This window comes from Amblyraja radiata, chromosome 1 (genome assembly GCF_010909765.2).
Source record: "Amblyraja radiata isolate CabotCenter1 chromosome 1, sAmbRad1.1.pri, whole genome shotgun sequence".
NCBI classification, from domain to species: Eukaryota; Metazoa; Chordata; class Chondrichthyes; order Rajiformes; family Rajidae; genus Amblyraja; species Amblyraja radiata.
The window spans coordinates 182,269,852-182,289,474 of record NC_045956.1 but is presented as its reverse complement, the minus strand read 5'-3'; the positions used below and the strand labels follow the sequence as shown (position 1 = coordinate 182,289,474).

The window sequence follows — 19,623 nt, the reverse complement described above, 5'->3', positions numbered from 1 at the left end:
CGTTCCACCGCGTAGCGCCGGACAGCGATCACCACGTACGTTAAGAACAGTCTGGAATTCATTGCAACAGACGGCTGTGGAGGCCAAGTCAGGGGATATTTTAAATGCAAGAGATAGATAGATTCTTGATCAGTACCGGCTTCAGGGGTTATGGAGAGAAGTGCCGGAGAATGGGGTTAGGAGGGAGAGATAGATCAGCCATGATTGAATGGTGGATGGAATAGACTTGATGGGCTGAATGGCCTAATTCCCCTCCTATCACATGAATTATCCTACACATTAGGAACAATTTTACAAATCACCAAAACCAATTAACCTACAAACTTGTACGTCTTTGGAGTGTGGGAGGAAACCGGAGAAAACGAATAAGGATAAGGAGTAAGCCATTTAGAACGGAGACGAGGAAACACTTTTTCTCACAGAGAGTTGTGAGTCTGTGGAATTCTCTGCCTCAGAGGGCGGTGGAGGCAGGTTCTCTGGATGCTTTCAAGATAGAGCTAGATAGGGCTCTTAAAAATAGCGGAGTCAGGGGATATGGGGAGAAGGCAGGAACGGGGTACTGATTGGGGATGACAATAGACAATAGACAATAGGTGCAGGAGTAGGCCATTTGGCCCTTTCGAGCCTGCACCGCCATTCAATATGATCATGGCTGATCATCCAACTCAGTATCCTGTACCTGCCTTTGCTGTAAGGCGGCAAATCTACCGCTGCACCACCCTTCTTCTGTAAAGACTATTAACAAACTCAGTAACTTGCTAATTTTTTATTTCTCTTACCATTTTAACTAATTGAACATAAAACTTGTAAGTTTAAACTTGTCTCTAAACTAAATTAAACTAAGTTGGAATATGGCCATCCAGCGAGTCCATCGATCACCCGTTCACACTAGTTCTATGTTGTTCCACACTCTTATCCACTCCCTACACACTAGGGGCAATTTACAATTAACTCACAAACAAGCACGTCTTCGGGATGTGGGAGGTAACTGGAGAACATAGAAAATAGGTGCAGGAGTAGGCCATTCGGCCCTTCGAGCCAGCACCGCCATTCAATATGATCACGTCTGATCCTCCAACTCATTATCCTGTACCTGCCTTCTCTCCATACCCCCTGATCCCTTTAGCCACAAGGGCCACATCTAACTCCCTCTTAAATATAGCCAATGAACTGGCCTCAACTACCTTCTGTGGCAGTGAATTCCACAGATTCACCACTCTCTGTGTGAAAAATGTTTTTCTCATCTTGGTCCTAAAAGACTTCCCCCTTATCCTTAAACTGTAACCCCTTCTGCTGGACTTCCCCAACATCGGAAACAATCTTCCTGCATCTAGCCTGTCCAACCCCTTAAGAATTTTGTAAGTTTCTATAAGATCCCCCCTCAATCTTCTAAATTCTAACGAGTACTAGCGAATTCTAGCGATTTCTAGCGAAATTGTCCCCGAGTGTATGTGGGATAGTGACAGTGTACGGGAGGGGGGATCGCTGGTCGGCGCGGACCCGGTGGTCCGAAGGGACTGTTTCCGTGCTGTATCCTGAACTAAACTCAATGTAAACGGAGACAGAAGCCCAGCGTGGCAGGGACATTCATGGCCGGAGCGCTAAACGACACAAGGAGACGGGGGGGGGGGGCCGTCCGACTTGTTTGGGGAGAACGTGCGCAGTTTCTTTGGCAAGCATCTGCCGTCCACTATTGACCCGACTCCCAATCTGTTGCTGTTTATACCAGTTATGAGGGTCAGTGCTCCGATGTTAATAAGAGCCTTAATCAATAAAGTACTTAACACTGGAGAGGAGACTGCAGCAGAGGATTTAACTCGGATTAATTTCCAATATTGACCTAAAGGACCAACAGTCAGGACCTTGTAAATGCACTGAAAGGCTTTCGTTGCCTGATAGATATAATTTGAGTTAAGCAGCTTTGGATGAAATGTTCGCGGGGAGTTGGTGGGCCGCTAACAGATGGGGAGATAATAACGTTTGCTCCTGGTAATCGCATCGCTGGGCAGTTTGGGACGAGGGACGGGGACAGACTGCGATGGTATAAAAGCCGGGGGTTTGGGGGGGGGGGGGGGGGAATGTGGGCGTGTGGCGAAGAGGAAGCTTTGCAGAAGATTATCAGTAATGAGTGTAATCCCTGGGATTGTTACTCAAACTCATCATATCATACAGAGCTACATGCTTTTAAGTATCTGCAACTGATTTGCCAGTCCGAAAATATAATCCGATGCAGACATTTGGGTTTTTTTCCTGCTCCTTTTCCCTAATCTCTATTTGGATACAAATAACATTATGTAAGGCAAATATATTTGCCCTGTTTGTTTTAATTTAATTTTGCTTTCAATATAAAGTTAAGAGCAAGTTTTAAACTTACTGTAGATTGCAGTAAAACACGTTCTTCCCATTTGCTCAACTTGAGTTTCACTTGGTTGTATTTATGTATGGAATTTATCACTTCATTCGACAATAGACAATAGACAATAGGTGTAGGAGTAGGCCATTCGGCCCTTCGTGCCAGCACCGCCATTCACTGTGACCATGGCTGATCATCCCCAATCAGTATTTAAGAAGGAACTGCAGATGCTGGAAAATCGAAGGTACACAAAAATGCTGGAGAAACTCAGTGGGTGCAGCAGCATCTATGGAGCGAAGGGAATAGGCAACGTTTCGGGCCGAAACGTTGCCTATTTCCTTCGCTCCATAGATGCTGCTGCACCTGCTGAGTTTCGCCAGCATTTTTGTGTACATCCCCAATCAGTACCCCGTTCCTGCCTTCTCCCCATATCCCCTGATTCCGCTATCTTTAAGAGCCCTATCTAGCTCTCTCTTGAAAGCATCCAGAGAACCTGCCTCCACCGCCCTCTGAGGCAGAGAATTCCACAGACTCACAACTTTTCCCCCCTCACCTTAAAGCTGTGTCCTCTGGTTCTCGATTCCCCTACTCTGTGCAAGAGATCCTGAGCGTCTACCCGATCTATTCCTCTCATGATTTTGTACACCTCTATAAGGTTGCTTCTCATCCTCCTGCGCCACAAGGAGTAGAGAAATACTCCCGCACTTTGCGCCTTTGTTTCTCAATCAGCTTCTGCAGTTCCTTCGAAGTGTGGAAAGATAAGCGGAAAAGGAAAATGGGTGAGGGAGGAGATTGGGCTGGGATTTCACATTAGACATCAGCATCTGGACCCTGAATATAAGATGTGCCCTGGGAGATGTATTGAGGTGACATCTTTCCATTAAGACATTAAGCAGAGCTTCCCTCTAGCCCCTTGGGCAGACATGAAAGATCCGATGCCACTGTTTATAAAACAGAGCCATCCGTTCTCCCGCTCCCTAGACTCTGAACAAATGCCACCGCAATACATTAGCTTTCATTTATTTAATTTAACCCCTATATTTCGGCGAGACCAATCGCCGGCTTGGCGGTCGTTTCGCTGAACACAGTCCGCCTAAACCTACCTGATCTCCCGGTTACTCAACACTTCAACTCCCCCTCCCATTCCCAATCTGACCTTTCTGTACTGGGCCTCCTCCATTGTCAAAGTGAGGCCCAGCGCAAATTGGAGGAACAGCACCTCATATTTCGCTTGGGCAGTATACACCCCAGCGGGACATAGACATAGACATAGAAAATAGGTGCAGGAGGAGGCCATTCGGCCCTTCGAGCCAGCACCGCCATTCAATGTGATCATGGCTGATCATCCCCAATCAGTACCCCGTTCCTGCCTTCTCCCCATATTCCCTGACTCCACTATCTTTAAGAGCCCTATCTAGCTCTCTCTTGAAAGTATCCAGAGAAACTGCCTCCACCGCCCTCTGAGGCAGAGAATTCCACAGAATCACCACTCTCTGTGTGAAAAAGTGTTTCTTCGTCTCCGTTCTAAATGGCTTACTCCTTATTCTTAAACTGTGGCCCCTGGTTCTGGACTCCCCCAACATCAGGAACATGTTTCCGGCCTCTAGCGCGTCCAAACCCTTATCAATCTTATATGTTTCAACAAGATACCCTCTCATCCTTCTAAACTCCAGAGTGTACAAGCCCAGCCGCTCCATTCTCTCAGCACACTACAAAAGCTTTTCACTGTACCTTGGTACATGTGAAAATGAACTAAACTAAACCCTGGCTGACGAAATTCCTCTTTACCCCATTCTCAAGGTGTGTCCACTTATTTGGGGGCTGTGCCCTCTCTTCCTAGATTTCCCCACTAATTTAGATTAAGCGTTATTAAGCGGATAGCGTACATCGGCGAGACCAAGCGCAGGCTCGGCGATCGTTTCGCTGAACAACTCCGTTCAGTCCATCTAAACCTACCTGTTCTCCCGGTTGATCAACACTTCAACTCCCCCTCCCATTCCCACACTGACCTTTCTGTCCTGGGCCTCCTCCATTGTCAGAGTGAGGCCCAGTGCAAATTGGAGGAACAGCACCTCATATTTCGCTTGGGCAGCTTACACCCCAGCAGTATGAACATTGACTTCTCTAATTTTAAGTACCCCTTGCTTTCCCTCTCTCTTCATCCCCCTACCCCTTCCCAGTTCTCCCACCAGTCTTACTGTCTCCGACTACATTCTATCTCTGTCCCGCCCCCTCCCCTGACATCTGTCTGAAGAAGGGTCTCGACCCGAAGCGTCACCCATTCCTTCTCACCAGAGATGCTGCCTGTCCCGCTGAGTTACTCCAGCTTTTTGTGTCTATCTTTGATTGTAATCATGTATTGTCTTTCCGATGACTAGATAGCATGACACAAAAGCTTTTCACTGTACCTCGGTACACTTGACAATAAACTAAACCAAACTAAAAGAGCCACTACCCCAGTTGTGTGATAAATGCTGGCTGCTTAAAGCGGCAAGTGTTTCTTCTTGAGCATTGTGAAGCAAAAAATAACTGAGATAAACATGATGTGCAACAAAGAACCGCAGATTCATAAGTTCCTAAGTGATATGAGCAGAATTAGGCCTTTCGGCCCATCAAGTTTACCCCGCCATTCAATCATGGCTGATCTATCTCTCCCTCTTAACCCCATTCTCCTGCCTTCAGCTCATAACCCCTGACACCCATCCTAATCAAGAATCTATCCATCTCTACCATTAAAATATCCATTGACGGCCTCCACAGTCGTCTGCGGCAAAGAATCCCACAGATTCACCACACAAAGGAACGTCCTTTAATTCTGAGGCTGTGACCTCTGGTCCTAGACTCTCATACTAGTGGAATAGACCACTCCACATCCACTCTATCCAAGCCTTTCACTAATCGGTGATGCTGGTTTTTGCCGAACATAGACACAAAGTGTTAGAGTAACTCAGTGGGACAGTTGAGTTTATTGTCACATGCACCAAGGTACAGTAAAAAGCTTTTGTTGCATGCTAAACAGTTAGCGGAAAGACAATACGCGATTATAATCGAGCCATGCTTAGTGTACAGATACATGATAAAGGGAATAGTGTGAATAACGACGAGTGCAAGATAAAGCCAGTAAAGCCCAATCAAAGATAGTCCAAGGGTCATCAATGAGGTAGCTAGTAGCTCAGAACCGCTCTCTGGATGTTGTTAGGATGGTAACATCCCTGGAGAAAATGAACAGGTGATGTTTCGGCTTGGAACCCTTCTTCAGAATGCCTGGATAAACCTGACTGGGGTAGTTTAATCCCTGCTGTTATCAGACAACTGGACCATCCTATCAACAACTAGAGAGAGCTCCTGACCCCTGACCTCCCATCAATCTCATTGGGGATCCTGGGACTATCTTTAGACAATAGACATTAGACAATAGGTGCAGGAGTAGACCATTTGGCCCTTCGAGCCAGCACCGCCATTCAATGTGATCATGGCTGATCATCCCCAATCAGTACCCCGTTCCTGCCTTCTCCCCATTTCTCCTGACTCCGCTATCTTTAAGAGCCCTATCTAGCTCTCTCTTGAAAGCTTCCAGAGAACCTGCCTCCACGAGGCAGAGAATTCCACAGACTCACCACTCTCTGTGAGAAAAAGTGTTTCCTCGTCTTCGTTCTAAATGGCTTACTCCTTATTCTTAAACTGTGGCCCCTGGTTCTGGACTCCCCCAACATCGAGAACATGTTTCCTGCCTCTAGCGTGTCCAAGCCCTTCACAATCTTATATGTTTCAATGAGATGCCCTCTCATCCTTCTAAACTCCAGAATGTACAAGCCCAGCTGCTCCATTCTCTCAGCATATGACAGTCCCGCCATCCCGGGAATTAACCTACGCTGCACTCCCTCAATAGCAAGAAAGTCCTTCCTCAAATTAGGGGACCAAAACTGCACACAATACTCCAGGATTTAATCAGATTTTACTGGACTTTATCTTCCACGGAATGTTATTCCCATCATCATGTATCTGTACATCGTGGAGGGACGTACAGGTATATAGGTTACCGTATTTCTTGATAATGAGGACGCTATTTTTTACCCAAAAATAATGTGCGAAAATTTACGTGCGTCTTGGTGCCCCCGCTTTTGAAACAAGTGGGGCACATAATGAGGCCTAACATAGAGGTCGGCAAACTACGGGCCTAAACCCAAACTCATCTGGCCAGAGATGCTGCCTGACTCGCTGAGTTACTCCAGCACTCTGTGAAACGTCACCTATCCATGTTCTCCACAGATGCTGCCTGACCAGCTGAGTTACTCCAGCACTCTGTGAAACGTCACCTATCCATGTTCTCCAGAGATGCTGCCTGACCCGCTGAGTCAGTCCAGCACTTTGTATCTTTCCTTGGTAAACCAGCATCTGTAATTCCTTGTTTCTATAATTGCCTGGTGGTAGAAATCTGTTCTGATTCTCATTAGTCAGAGGGTGGTGAATCTGTGGAATTCTTTGCCGCAGAAGGCTGCGGAGGCCAAGTCAGTGGATATATTTAAGGCAGAGATAGATAGATTCTTGATTAGTGCGGGTGTCAGGGGTTATGAAGTTTGAATCTGCTTCAATTGCCTCGGCCAAGATGAGTTTAATACTTTGTAATTAGTTACCAAATAGTGAAAGGCCTCAATAGACTGGATGTGGAGAGGATATATCCACTAGTGGGAGAGTCTGGGACCAGAGGCCTTAGCCTCAGTATAAAAGGACGTTCCTTTAGAAAGGAGATGAGGAGGAATTTCTTTAGTCAGAGGGTGGTGAATCTGTGGAATTCATTGCCACAGAAGGCTGCGGAGGCCAAGTCAATGGACATTTTTATGTTGGAGATTAATAGATTCTTGATTACTACGGGTGTCAGGGGTTATGGGGAGAAGGCAGGAGAATGGAGTTGAGAGGGAGAGAGATAGATCAGCCATGATTGAATGGCGAAGTAGACTTGATGGGCTGAATGGCCTAATTCTGCTGTTATCACATGAACATGAACAATGACTAATCAAATTCTATTCTTTCTCCCATCCCCCCGCCCTTCCCTCTCCTTCCATTTCATTTTCACTCTCTTTTACTTTCTCTTTGGCCTCCTTTGTCTCGCCCCCTCCCCGACCACCTCACCCTTCTGCCCACCCCCAATTGCCTCTGTCCCCCACACTCACTCCCCTGCCTGCTCCTCTCTGCCTGGCTGCCTGCCGTCGCACTTTTGTCTCTCCCCCCCCCACCCCCCAACCCAGGCACTACCCCGCCCTGAAGACGATGGAGTACATGGAGCACACCTTCCTGCCCCGGGTCAACCCCTACCGCTTCTGCAGCATCATGATGGAGAACATCCCCAGGCTGCGGCAGGAGATCAAGGAGGTGTCCATGTCCGACCTGAAGGACTTCCTGGAGAGCATCCGCAAGCACTCGGACAAGATCGGGGAGACGGCCATGAAGCAGGTGAGACTCCCTGGGCCGGTGGCACGCGCGCCTAGCACCAGAACCTTCTTGGCAACGAGGGAGGGGGTTAACCTACGAACAGCGTTTGACGGCACTGGGCCTCTACTCGCTGGAGTTCAGAAGAATGAGGGGGGGGGGGGGGGGGGGGGACCTCATTGAAACTTAAGAGCCTGTCCCACTTTCACGACCTAATTCACAACCTTTTATACTCGTGGACATTTTCAAGTTCAAGGTCAAGTGAGTTTATTGTCATGTGTCCCTGATAGGACAATGACATTTTTGCTTTGCTTCAGCACACAGAACATAGTAGGCATTTTGCATAGAAACATAGAAAATAGGTTCAGGAGGAGGCCATTCGGCCCTTCGAGCCAGCACCGCCATTCATTGTGATCATGGCTGATCGTCCCCAATCAATAACCCGTGCCTGCCTTCTCCCCATATCCCTTGATTCCACTAGCCCCTAGAGCTCTATCTAACTCTCTCTTAAATCAATCCAGTGATTTGACCTCCACTGCCCTCTGTGGCAGGGAATTCCACAAATTCATCAGGCTAGAAAAAACGCCCACGACCTACTTGAAGCCACGAGTGCCTACGACTAGCTTCACAACCAACCTACGACCCACCTACGACCTCGTGACGACCTCGTGACGACTATGCTGCGAGTACGAGTCGAGGGCAAACTCGGTAGAGGTTGTGAATTAGGTGGTGAAAGTGGGACAGGCCCTTTACCGAATAGTGAAAGGCCTGGGTAGAGTGGATGTGGAGAGGATTTTTTTTTCCCCTAGTGGGAGAGTCTCGGACCAGGTTCAAGTTCAAGTTCAAGTGAGTTTATTGTCATGTGTCCCTGTATAGGACAATGAAATTCTTGCTTTGCTTCAGCACACAGTACATAGTAAGCATTTACTACAAAACAGATAAGTGTGTCCATATACCATGATATAAATATATACACACATGAATAAATAAACTGATAAAGTGCAAATAACAGAAAATGGGTTATTAATAATCAGAGTTTTGTCCGAGCCAGGTTTAATAGCCTGATGGTTGTGGGGAAGTAGCTATTCCTGAACCTGGTTGTTGCAGTCTTCAGGCTCCTGTACCTTCTACCTGAAGGTAGCAGGGAGATGAGTGTGTGGCCAGGATGGTGTGGGTCTTTGATGATACTGCCAGCCTTTTCTGCGACTGCGATAAATCCCCTCGATGGAAGGAAGGTCAGAGCCGATGATGGACTGGGCAGTGTTTACTACTTTTTGTAGTCTTTTCCTCTCCAGGGCGCTCAAATTGCCGAACCAAGCCACGATGCAACCGGTCAGCATGCTCTCTACTGTGCACCTGTAGAAGTTAGAGAGAGTCTTCCTTGACAAACCGACTCTCCGTATTCTTCTCAGGAAGTAGAGGCGCTGATGAGCTTTCTTGATAATTGCATTAGTGTTCTCGGACCAGGAAAGATCTTCAGAGATGTGCACGCCCAGGAATTTGAAGCTCTTGACCCTTTCAACCATCGACCCGTTGATATAAATGGGGCTGTGGGTCCCCCTCCTACTCCTTCCAAAGTCCACAATCAGTTCCTTGGGTTTGCTGGTGTTGAGGGCCAGGTTATTGCGCTGGCACCATATGGACAGTTGCTCGATCTCTCTTCTATACTCTGACTCATCCCCATCAGTGATACGTCCCACAACAGTGGTGTCGTCAGCGAACTTGATGATGGAGTTCGCACTGTGACTGGCTACGCAGTCATGAGTATAGAGGGAGTACAGCAAGTGGCTGAGCACTCAGCCTTGAGGTGCGCCCTTGCTGATTGTTATCGAGGCTGACACATTTCCACCAATACGAACAGACTGTGGTCACAGAGGTCACAGCCTCAAAATTAAAGTATGTTCATTTAGGAAGGAGATGAGGAGGAATTTCTAGTCAGAGGGTGGTGAATCTGTGGAATTCTTTGCCACAGACGACTGTAGAGGCCTCGTCAAAGGATATTTTTAAGGCAGAGATAGATAGATTCTTGATTAGTACTGGTGTCAGGGGTTATGGGGAGAAGGCAGGAGAGTGAGAAAGATAGATCAGCCATGATTGAATGGCAGTGTAGACTTGATGGGCCGAATGCCAAATGGTTCCATGGTACTTTATTTATCATGTTTACTGAGGTACAATTAAATTAATTTTGGAATACAGTTCAGTACAAGTATCACTATACATAAGCATTTAGATACATCTTAGATCAGCATCTCAGATACAGTACAAGTGTACAGCAGTAGTACACACTGAGACAGTATACAGAGTCGCCAGTTTGGGGCCATTTTCTAGTCCCAGTTGTTGTAAGTGCAGGGATCTTGACCTGACCACAAAAGTCTGTTGTTCCCGGGATGGCGGGACTGTCATATGCTGAGAGAATGGAGCGGCTGGGCTTGTACACTCTGTAGATTAGAAGGATGAGAGGGTAACTTATTGTAACATATAAGATTATTAAGGGTTTGGACACCCTAGAGGCAGGAAACATGTTCCCGATGTTGGGGGAAGTCCAGAACCAGGGGCCACAGTTTAAGAATAAAGGGTAAGCCATTTAGAGGAAACACTTTTTCACAGAGAGTTGTGAATCTGTGGAATTCTCTGCCTCAGAGGGTGGTGGAGACCGGTTCCCTGGATACTTTCAAGAGAGAGCTAGATAGGGCTCTTGAAGATAGCGGAGTCAGGGGATATGGGGAGAAGGCAGGAACGGGGTACTGATTGGGGATGATCAGCCATGATCACATTGAATGGCGGTGCTGGCTCAAAGGGTCGAATGATCTACTCCTGCACCTATTGTCTATTGTCTATTGTTGTCATGGCAACGTTGCATGGTCGGCCTGGCCAAGCGTACCCGTGGTGTCCTCTGCCGCCACTCCACCGCTGTAGGCCGCGTGCAGTCCACGCGCTCGGCCTGACTGACTGATAGCGATTATGTGCAGGCAGATAAGAGATGGCCTTGCCATCATTTCAAGCACAGTCATTGCGGGCCGAAGGGCCTGTTCCTGTGCTCTATTCTATTTTAAGGGCCACACCTCCTCCTATTTATATGCTCTTTTGTGTTTTATTTTCAAAAACAGCTGTTGATCTCACATCTGAATTTCCTGGCAGCTCACTTCAGTGTGACCTGTATCATCCTCTGATGCCAAACTCATTGCTTGTGAAAACACTGACATGTTTTATTGAGCAACAGCCACCAATTAATTCTGAAACTGTGCTTGAAAAGCAAACAATAACAGCAGATGTTGGATTTCGCAGCGTCCGAGATTCAAACACGGATGGGCCTGGATAGAGTGGATGTGGAGAGGATGTTTCCACTAGTGGGAGAGTCTAGGACCGGAGGTCACAGCCGCAGAATTAAAGGACGTTCCTTTGGGAAGACGAGGGGGAATTTCTTTCATCCGAGGGTGGTGAATCTGTGGAGGTTGTTAGTGGATATTTTTAAGGCAGAGATAGATAGATTCTTCTATTGATTTTTACGGGTGTCAGGGGTTATGCAAAGAATGGGGTTACGGGGCTGTTCCACTGTACGAGCGAATTCCAGAGTTCTCCCGAGTTTGCCCTGATTCGAACTCGGAGAATTACGGTAATAGCCGCTCGTGGGCACTCGGGGCTCTCGTGGACATTTTTCAACATGTTGAAAAATCTTCACGAGTCTTCACGAGCTTACGGCGTTTCCCGAGTACCTGCCGTTTATGTTACGAGCCGCTAAGAGACGTCCCGAGCTCCAACGTACCCGCTACGTTCATTCTACATGATTACCACGAGTTTGATTTTTTTTAAAACACGGGGGAGCTCTTGAATTACCTCGTACAGTGGGACAGCCCCTTTAGGAGGGAGACTCAGCCATGATTGAATGGCAGAGTAGACCTGATGGGCCGAATGGTCTAATTCAGTTCCCATCACTTATGAAACAGCACAAAACAGGCCCTTCGGCTCATCTTGTTCATGCTGACCAAGATGCCCCATCTAAGCTAGTCCTATTTGCCTGCATTTAGCCCATATCCCTTTAAACCTTTCCTGAACATGCACCTGTCTTTTAAATGTTGTTTATAGTACCTGCTCAAACTACTTTAGTTTAGTTTAGAGATACAGCGTGGAAACAGGCCCTTCGGTCTACTAAGTCCGCGCCGACCAGCGATCCATACACACTACACTACACACATACACTACACACACCAGGGACAATTTACTTTATTTACCAAGCCAATTAACCTACAAACCTGTACGTCTTTGGAGGGTGGGAAGAAACTGAAGATCTTGAAGAAAACCCAGGCAGGTCACCGGGAGAACGTACAAACTCCGTACAGACGGCACCCGTAGTCAGGATCGAATCTAGGACGTGGGTCTCTGGTGCTGTAAGGCAGCAACTCTACCGCTGCGACACCATGCCGCCCTCTGGCAGTTTTGTTCCACATAGCCATCAACCACTGAGTGAAAATGTTGGCTCTCAGGCTCCTAAATCTTTCTCCCTTCATCTTAAACACATGTCCCCTGGTTCTTGATTGCCCTACTCTGGGTAAAAGACTGTGTGCCTTCACCCTATCCACTCCTCTCATGATTGTTCACACTGGGAAATAAAAAATCTGAATTAAAAACGGAATTCCAGTGAATTCTATTTTCATTTCTTAGTTAATATTGTTTTTTTTGTACAATTGTCAGCTCCTAAGGTGGGCCTTTTTAAACTTTAGACCTCGATGTAGCACAGAAGCAGGGGCTTCGGCCTACCGATTCCACGCAGACCATCAATTACTCCGTACATGAGCAGGCTACACGATAGGGGCAATTTTACAAAAAAATTTTACCGAAGCCAATTAACCTACGAACCTGTACGCCTTTGGAGCGTGAGAGGAAACCGTAGCACACGGAGAAAACCCACGATGTCACAGTGAGAAAATGCAATCTTTGTAAAGACAGCAGCCGTAGTTACTATCGAACCTGGGTCTCTGGTGCTGTGAGGCAGCAACTCTACCGCTGAGCCACCGTGCCGCCCCAGTTAGGAAATTGCTCCATGTTTAAACCATGGGCAGCACAGTGGCACTGCAGGATAGTCACTGCCTTAACAATAGACAACAGACAATAGACAATAGGTGCAGGAGTAGGCCATTCGGCCCTTCGAGCCAGCACCGCCATTCAATGTGATCATGGCTGATCATCCCCAATCAGTACCCCGTTCCTGCCTTCTCCCCATATCCCCTGACTCTGCTATCTTTAAGAGTCATATCCAGCTCTCTTTTGAAAGAACCAGCCTCCACTGCCCTCTGAGGTAGCAAATTCCACAGACTCATAACTCTGTGTGAAAAAGTGTTTCCTCGTCTCCGTTCGAAATGGCTTACCCCTTATTCTTAAACTGTGGCCCCTGGTTCTGGACTCCCGCAACATCGGGAACATGTTTCCTGCCTCTAGCGTGTCCAAACCCTTCATAATCTTATATGTTTCAATGAGATTCCCTCTCATCCTTCTCAGCTCCAGAGGGTACAAGCCCAGCCGTATGTACGGATGTATAAGAAGTTGGTAAGGCCACATTTGGAGTATTGTGTTCAGCTTTGGTCACACTGTTATGGGAAAGATGTCAAGCTGGAATGGGTGCAGAGAAGATTTATGAGGATGTTGCCAGGACTCGGGGGTCTGGGTAAGACTTTATTCCTTGGAGAACACGAGGCTGAGGGGTAATCTTACAGAGGTGTATAAAATCATGAGGGGAATAGATAGTGTGAATGTACAGTTTCTTTACCCGAGTGGGGTAGTCAAGAACCAGAGGAGACAGGTTTAAAGTGAGTGGGACACAGTTTAATAGGGACAATGTCTTTACCCAGATGGTGGTGGATGTATGGAACAAGTTGCCAGAGGAGGTATTTGACGCAGGTACTACAACAGCTTTGCAATGGGTAGGAAAGGTTTCAAGCAATATGGGCAAAACCCAGGCAAATGGGATTATCTGAGACGGCATGGATGGGTAGGGCTTTTTTTCCTCTCAATTAATCGCAAAAAACATTTGAAGATGTTGCCAGGACTAGAGGGTGTGAGCTATAGGGAGAGGTTGAGTAGGCGGGGACTCTTAACTTGGAGCGCAGGAGGATGAGGGGCGATCTTATAGAGGTGTACAAAATCATGAGAGGAATAGATCTATCTAGCTCTTTCTTGAAAGCATCCAGAGAACTTGCCTCCACAACCCTCTGAGGCAGAGAATTCCACAGACTCACAACTCTCTGTGTGGAAAAGTGTTTCCTCGTCTCCGTTCTAAAAGGCTTACCCCTTATTCTTAACCTGTGGCCCCTGGTTCGATCCGACCTCAGGTGCCGTCAGTGCGGAATTTGCACGTTTTATCCCCGTGACCTTGTGGGTTCCGTCCGGGCGCTCCGGTTTCCTCCCACATCAAAAAGATGTGTGGGTTTGTTGGTTAATTGGCCCGCTGTACGTTGTCGCTGGTGTGGGGGGCGGGGGGGGGGGGGGGGGGGTGGGTGTGAAAGTAGGATGACAGGACTAGTATGAGAGGGTTGGCGGGGAATCGGCGGGCTGAATTGCCTGTCTCCAAACTAAACGAAACTAAAGGCATTATCCTATTCTGAAAAGACAACATGGGCGCTGCAACATAGAATCATAGAAACATAGAAAATAGGTGCAGGAGGAGGCCATTCGGCCCTTCGAGCCAGCACCGCCATTCATTGTGATCATGGCTGATCGTCCCCTATCAATAACCCGTGCCTGCCTTCTCCCCATATCTCTTGACTCCACTAGCCCCTAGAGCTCCATCTAACTCTCTCATAAACCCATCCAGTGACTTGGCCTCCACTGCCCTCTGTGGCAGGGAATTCCATAAATTCACAACACTCTGGGTGAAAACATTTTTTCTCACCTCAGTCTTAAATGACCTCCCCTTTATTCTAAGACTGTGGCCCCTGGTTCTGGACTCGGCCCACATTGGGAACATTTTTCCTGCATCTAGCTTGTCCAGTCCTTTTATAATTTTATATGTTTCTATAAGATCTCCCCTCATCCTTCTAAACTCCAGTGAATACAAGCCTAGTCTTTTCAATCTTTCCTCATATGACAGTCCCGCCATCCCAGGGATCAATCTCGTGAACCTACGCTGCACTGCCTCAATCACAGTTGTTGTGGTAGGATGGTTCAGTCGCTTGATAACAGCTGGGAGTACCCAAGCACAACCTCGATTAGCAGGTGTACAGAAATAGTCCTTTCATTCCACAAGTAAGAGGCACCATGTTTTGGCGGCATTTTCAGATTCCAGTCGTGCTCCAGTGGTTCTGATCCAGGCGAGCCCCAGGCTGCTGCGGGGCCTCCAACCGTCACCTTCCTTGGACGTTTGGATTAACCAGCAAACACGATGTGTTGTAATGTGCACTGTGAAATATTACTAAAAAGTTATACAGAGCCCTAGTGAGACCACACCTGGAGTATTGTGTGCAGTTTTGCCCCCCTAATTTGAGGAAGGACATTCTTGCTATTGAGGGAGTGCAGCGTAGGTTCACAAGGTTAATTCCCGGGATGGCGGGACTGTCATATGCTGAGAGAATGGAGCAGCTGGACTTGTACACTCTGGAGTTTTGAAGGATGAGAGGGCATCTCATTGAAACATATAATATTATTAAGGGTTTGGAAACGCTAGAGGCAGGAAACATGTTCCCGATGTTGGGGGATTCCAGAATCAGGGGCCACAGTTTGAGAATATGGGGGAAGGCATTTCGAACGGAGACGAGGAAACACTTTTTCTCACAGAGAGTGGTGAGTCTGTGGAATTCTCAGCCTCAGAGGGCGATGGAGGCCGGTTCTCTGGATACTTTCAAGAAGTGCTAGATAGGGCTCTTGAAGATAGCGGAGTCAGGGGATATGGGGAGAAGGCAGGAACGGGGTACTGATTGGGGATGATCAGCCATGATCACATTGAATGGCGGTGCTGGCTCGAAGGGCCGATTGGCCTACTCCTGCACCTATTGTCTTTTGTCAAACAGCACACAGGCGGTAGAGTTGCTGCCTCACAGCGCCAAAGACCCGGGTTCGATCCTGACTACAGGTGCTGTCTGTACGGAGTTTGTACGATCACCCTGTGACCACGTGGGCTTCCTCCCGGTGCACCGGTTTCCCCCCACATCCCAACGATGTGCAGGTTTGCAGACGAATTGGCTTCTGTGTAGGATAGAACTGGTGTGTGGATGGTTGCTGGTCAGTGCAGTCTCAGCAGGCCGAAGGGCCCATATCCATGCTGTATCTCTAAACAGTTTCAGTTTAGTTTATTGTCACGTGTACCGAGGTACAGTGAAAGCTTTTGTTGCGTGCTGTCCAGTCATCGGAAAGACAATACATGATTACAATCGAGCCATTTACAGTGTACAGATACATGATGAGGGAATAACGTTTAGTGCAAGGTAAAGCCAGCAAAGTCCAATCAAGGATAGTCCGAGGGTCTCCAATGAGGTAGATAGTAGTTCAGCACTGCTCTCTGGTTGTGGTAGGATGGTTCAGTTGCCTGGTAACAGCTGGGAAGAAACTGTCCCTGAATCTGGAGGTGTGAGGTTTCACACTTCTGTACCTATGAAACGGTACTAAAGTTAAATTAAACTAAGTAGGCCGTTCCGCTGGTTGTGTAAGATAGTCTTTAAAATGAGTCATCCATTGAACCTATTCCTCGAATGAATGTCATCACTCCGTGTTATCTTCTGTCAGCCTTCAGGCGGATATTCAACATCATGTCAGTTCACGAAAAAAAAAAATCCCTCTTCCCTGAGAACAAGGTCTTTCCGCATGTTCGGAAGCAAGATGCGGGAAATGAGGAGTTTCTTTTCATGCAAGAGGTGACGGAAAGCAGAAAACGTTTAACCGGTTTACCCGACAGCTGCTGTAGAGTCATACGGCATGGAAACAGGCCCTTCGGCCCGACTCACCCATGCTGGCCAAGATGCCCCATCCACACTAGTGCCACCTGCCCGCATTTGGCCCATATCCTTCTCAACCTGGTGTAGAGAGGAACTGCAGATGCTGGCGTAAGACGGAGATAGACACAAAGTGCTGGAGTAACTCAACACGGTCAGGCAGCATCTCTGGAGAGAAAGTCAAACTCAAGTTCTGTAGGTGGAACAAAGGGGAAGCAAAGTCCCATTTTTTCTCTCCACAGATGCTGCCTGACCTGCTGAATCACTCCAGCACGTTGTGTCTATCTCGCTCCAAACCTTTCCAATCTATGCACCTGCCGAAATTGAGAAAACTGCTCGGTTAAGAAGCTGCCGTTGAGAAAATGTTGGATTCCCTTTGAAAAGTAGGAGGAGGATGCGAACTCAACGCAAATAAGCTAGTTCTGTCCCACATACTCGGGACAATTTACAGAAGCCAATTAACCTGCAAACTCTGCATGTCCTTGGAGTGTGGGAGGAAACCCGGAGCACCAGGAAGATACTAACATGGTCATGGGGAGGACGTACAAACTCCGTACAGACAGCGCCCATGGTCAGGATCGAACCCGGGCCTCTGGAGATATGAGACAGCAGCTCTACTGCCCCGCCACCGTGCCCGGACAATCTGGAGAAACATGATTTTATTCACTTCCTGAGAAGATTACGGAGATTCGGTATGCCAAAGAGGACTCACCTGAACTTGCTGACTGCTTGCACCGTGGCTTGGTTCAGCAACTTGAACGTCCAGGAGAGGAAACAAAATGCTGAAAGCTGTGACCACTGCCCAGTCCATCATCGGCTCTGACCTCCCCACCATCGAAGGGATCTATCGCAGTCGCTGCCTCAAAAAGGCTGGCAGCATCATCAAGGACCCACACCATCCTGGCCACACACTCATCTCTCCGCTACCACCGGGAAGAAGGTACAGGATCCTGAAATCTGGAACATCCAGGTTCAGGAACAGCTCCTTCCCCACAGCCATCAGGCTATTAAACACAACTTCAAACAAACTCTGAACGATAACAGCCTTTTGCACTTCATCTGTTTATTTATTGTGCATATATATGGACTACGGTATATAGACACACTGAACTTTTATCTCCTGTTCTGTATTATGTTTACATATTCTGTTGTGCTGCAGCAAACAAGAATTTCATTGTCCTATCTGGGACACATGACAATAAAACTCTCTTGACTTGACTTGACTAACGAATACTAAAGATTTGCCACAAAACGCAATCTCTCCACATTCCTGTCTTAAATCGGTGACCTCATTCTGAAACTCAATACTTTAGATCCAGATTCCCTTAAGAAGAAACATCTTATCAGCATCAAACCCTTTCAGCATCTTATGCATCAATCAGATCAATTAATCTGTCTTTATACAAAAAGCGTACAGGCCCAAACTTCTCATTCGTTACTCAACAAGCAAGCTTTTATTCCAAGAACCAACTGCGAACATTCCTTGAACTAGCTGACATGAAAGTATTCTCCCCGCTGCGATAAGAGCAGAACGATCATGACTGCAACAACCCCCGGGTGGAATTTCACGCAGGGTGCAACAAGACTGCCACCCTTTTGTAGTTTGTTCCTCATGGAATAAAGGTCGACATTCCATTCCTCATCCCGGCTACTTGCCCTGTCCACTCGCCAGCTACCTGTGTTTCATCTGCAAGCTCGATCTTGAACGGGGACCTGAGCTGCAGGGAGAGGTTGAGCAGGCTGGGTCTCTATTCCATGGAGCGCAGGAGGATGAGGGGTGATCCTATAGAGGTGTACAAAATCATGAGAGGAATAGATCGGGTAGGTCTTGCCAAGAGTTGGGGAATCAAAAACCGTATGTTTTAAGGACGTAGGTTTAGACAGAACCGTCAATAGACAATAGACAATAGGTGCAGGAGTAGGCCATTCGGCCCTTCGAGCCAGCACCACCATTCAATGTGATCATGGCTGATCATCCCCAATCAGTACCCCGTTCCTGCCTTCTTCCCATATTCCCTGACTCCGCTATTTTTAAGAGCCCTATCTAGCTCTCTCTTGACAGCATCCAGAGAACCGGCCTCCACCGCCCTCTGAGGCAGAGAATTCCACAGAATTCCAATTCCATTGGTTTAAGGTGAGGGGGCAAGATTAAAGAGGAACCTAAGGAGCAGTTTTTTCCTCACAGAAGGTGTTGGGTATATTGAAAGAGCTTGATTTAATTTAGTTTCGAGATGCAGCACGGAAACAGGCCCGTCGGTCCACCGAGTCCACTCTGACCAGCGATCCCCGCACACTAACACTATCCGACACACACTAGGGACAATTTATAATGTTACCATGCCAATTAGCCAACAAACCTGCACGTCTTTGGAGTGTGGGGAGGAAACCAGAGCACCCGGAGAAAACCCACGGAGAACGTACAAACTCCGTACAGACAGCACCCGTAGTCAGGTTCGAACCTGGGTCTCTGCCGCTGTAAGGCAGCAACTCTACCGCTGCGCCATCGTGCCACCCTGCAAGACGTAGTTGAGGCAGGTCCTATATTAATGGTTCAATAATGCTTTTATTGTCATTGACATCGAAAAGGCATTTGAACAGGTACATGGATTGGAAAAGCTGAGAGGGCTATGGGCCAAATATGGGCAAATGGGACTAGCTTCGACAGGGCATTTTGGACAGCAGGGGCGAGTTGGAACGAAGGGCCTGTTTCCACGGGGTATGACTTTGACAACATTGCTGAGTACCACGTCATTCGTAATCCCTCTCCATTCACAAATCCACAGATATGCAGTATCATATAAACCGATGACGGAGTAACGAAATACCGTGGCTCATGTTTCACATGCTGCATCTTTTCCAGGCACATTAATGCAACAACACAGTAATAAATACAGTATTCAATAATCAATTCATGTAATGGCCAATTCA

The 19,623-nt window shown here is 47.5% G+C and overlaps 1 protein-coding gene across 1 annotated transcript in view; it reads left to right on the top strand.

Annotated features, from left to right (window-relative positions):
• exoc6b (exocyst complex component 6B) overlaps positions 1–19,623 on the top strand; it is a 495,523-nt gene that overhangs the window by 167,266 nt on the left and 308,634 nt on the right. Inside the window, exon 6 of the mRNA XM_033043459.1 lies at positions 7,600–7,804. Coding sequence (XP_032899350.1) covers positions 7,600–7,804 — 205 coding nt within the window. The remainder of the gene's footprint in view (positions 1–7,599; positions 7,805–19,623) is intronic.